The 1,353-nt window shown below is 44.5% G+C and overlaps 1 protein-coding gene across 1 annotated transcript; it reads left to right on the forward strand.

The window, feature by feature from the left end:
• Positions 1-635, forward strand: LOC106149863 (basic proline-rich protein-like; the record flags this gene model as incomplete). The annotated part of the gene is given in 1 exon segment (XM_013520485.1): positions 1-635. A coding segment is annotated over 1 exon segment (207 nt), but the record flags the coding sequence as incomplete, so codon positions are not given.
• Positions 636-1,353: the final 718 nt, after the last annotated feature.

Genomic DNA, 1,353 nt, shown 5'->3' on the forward strand with positions numbered 1-1,353 from the left:
GCCGGGCCGCTGATGGCGCGGGACGCGCAGGGCGCTGGGCGCGGGTGCAGCCCGCCCGGGCCTGGGCGCCGCAGCTCTTGGAAGCGGGAGGCACGGTCCATCGGGGCGGGTTACGCTTCAGTTCTTCGGGGCTCTCAGCCGTTGCGCGGAATCCGGAAGTTGGGCAAAGGCCGCGGTTGCTGTCTGTGGTCGCAGACACAGAGCTGAAAGTGACGTTCTGAAGCCACCTTGAGCGGAGCCTCGACAGGGCCGACGTCAGGCCGAACAGGCATTACAGTATTTCTGTTTGCTCCTCTGATATTTAAATAATTTCTAGAAATACCGTACATTTTGAAAGGAAAAGTAACAAATATCAGCAGGTGGACTTTATTACATGCTTTTCCGCATCTATCAAGATGATCGTATGGATAGTCTCCTTTAATCTGTTTATGAGACCAGTTACATCGGTAGATTTTTGTTTTATTAAAAATTTCATAAATAATAACAGAATAACCACAGTTATTACACTGTGTATTGTTATCTTCAAACTGGTTGCTCAGGGTATAAGACAAACCCAAAAGCTTCCAACTAAAAAGAAGTCAGAGCGCCTGCCTGGCTAGCGCGAAGTTCCGAGTTCGATTCCCAGTAAAAAAAAAAAAAAAATCAGTAGGGCGTGGCGGCGCACACCTGTAACCCCAGCATCCGGGAGGCTGAGGCAGGAGGATCATCGTGAGTTCAAGACCAGCCTGGGCTACAGAGTAAGCTCAAGGCCAGCCTGAACTACATAGCAAGACCCTGTCTCAAAGAAGACCAAAAAAAACCAAAAAAACAAAAAAACAGTAGACTTTCTAATGTTACCCTTTAATCCTACAGTAAACACAATTTGTTCATAATATTACCATTGCTATTAATACATTATTGGTTTCGACAGCTTTTATTTAGGTAGATTTATTTTCCTCAAAGCAATCATTCCTTTCTCTCCTTAAAAAATAAGTGGGAGGCCCGGTGTACTGGCCAACAACTGTAATCCCAGCACTCGGATCTCAGGGAGTTTAAAGCCAGCCCTGTTTAATTGAAAGCCTGTTTTAAAAAGGGAGTTGGGATTATGGGCTAATAGTGGTATGATCTGATTACATGTGGAAAAATGATATTGGATCTCTATCTCATTTCATACACAAATATTCCAGATGCATGCAAACTTATCCCAAGAGGCAACTCTAAACATTTTAGAAGAAAATGTAGAATATAGCTGTCTTGGTTACTTTTTTCTTGTTGCTGAGACAAAATACCCAATGCCCAAAATGAGGGAAGGAAAGGTTTATTTAGCTTACAGTTTGTGGAGGTTTCAGTCCATACTTGGCTGGCTCCGAGGCA

Source organism: Chinchilla lanigera, unplaced genomic scaffold, assembly GCF_000276665.1.
Source record: "Chinchilla lanigera isolate Chin_1 unplaced genomic scaffold, ChiLan1.0 scaffold00054, whole genome shotgun sequence".
Classification (NCBI taxonomy): Eukaryota; Metazoa; Chordata; class Mammalia; order Rodentia; family Chinchillidae; genus Chinchilla; species Chinchilla lanigera.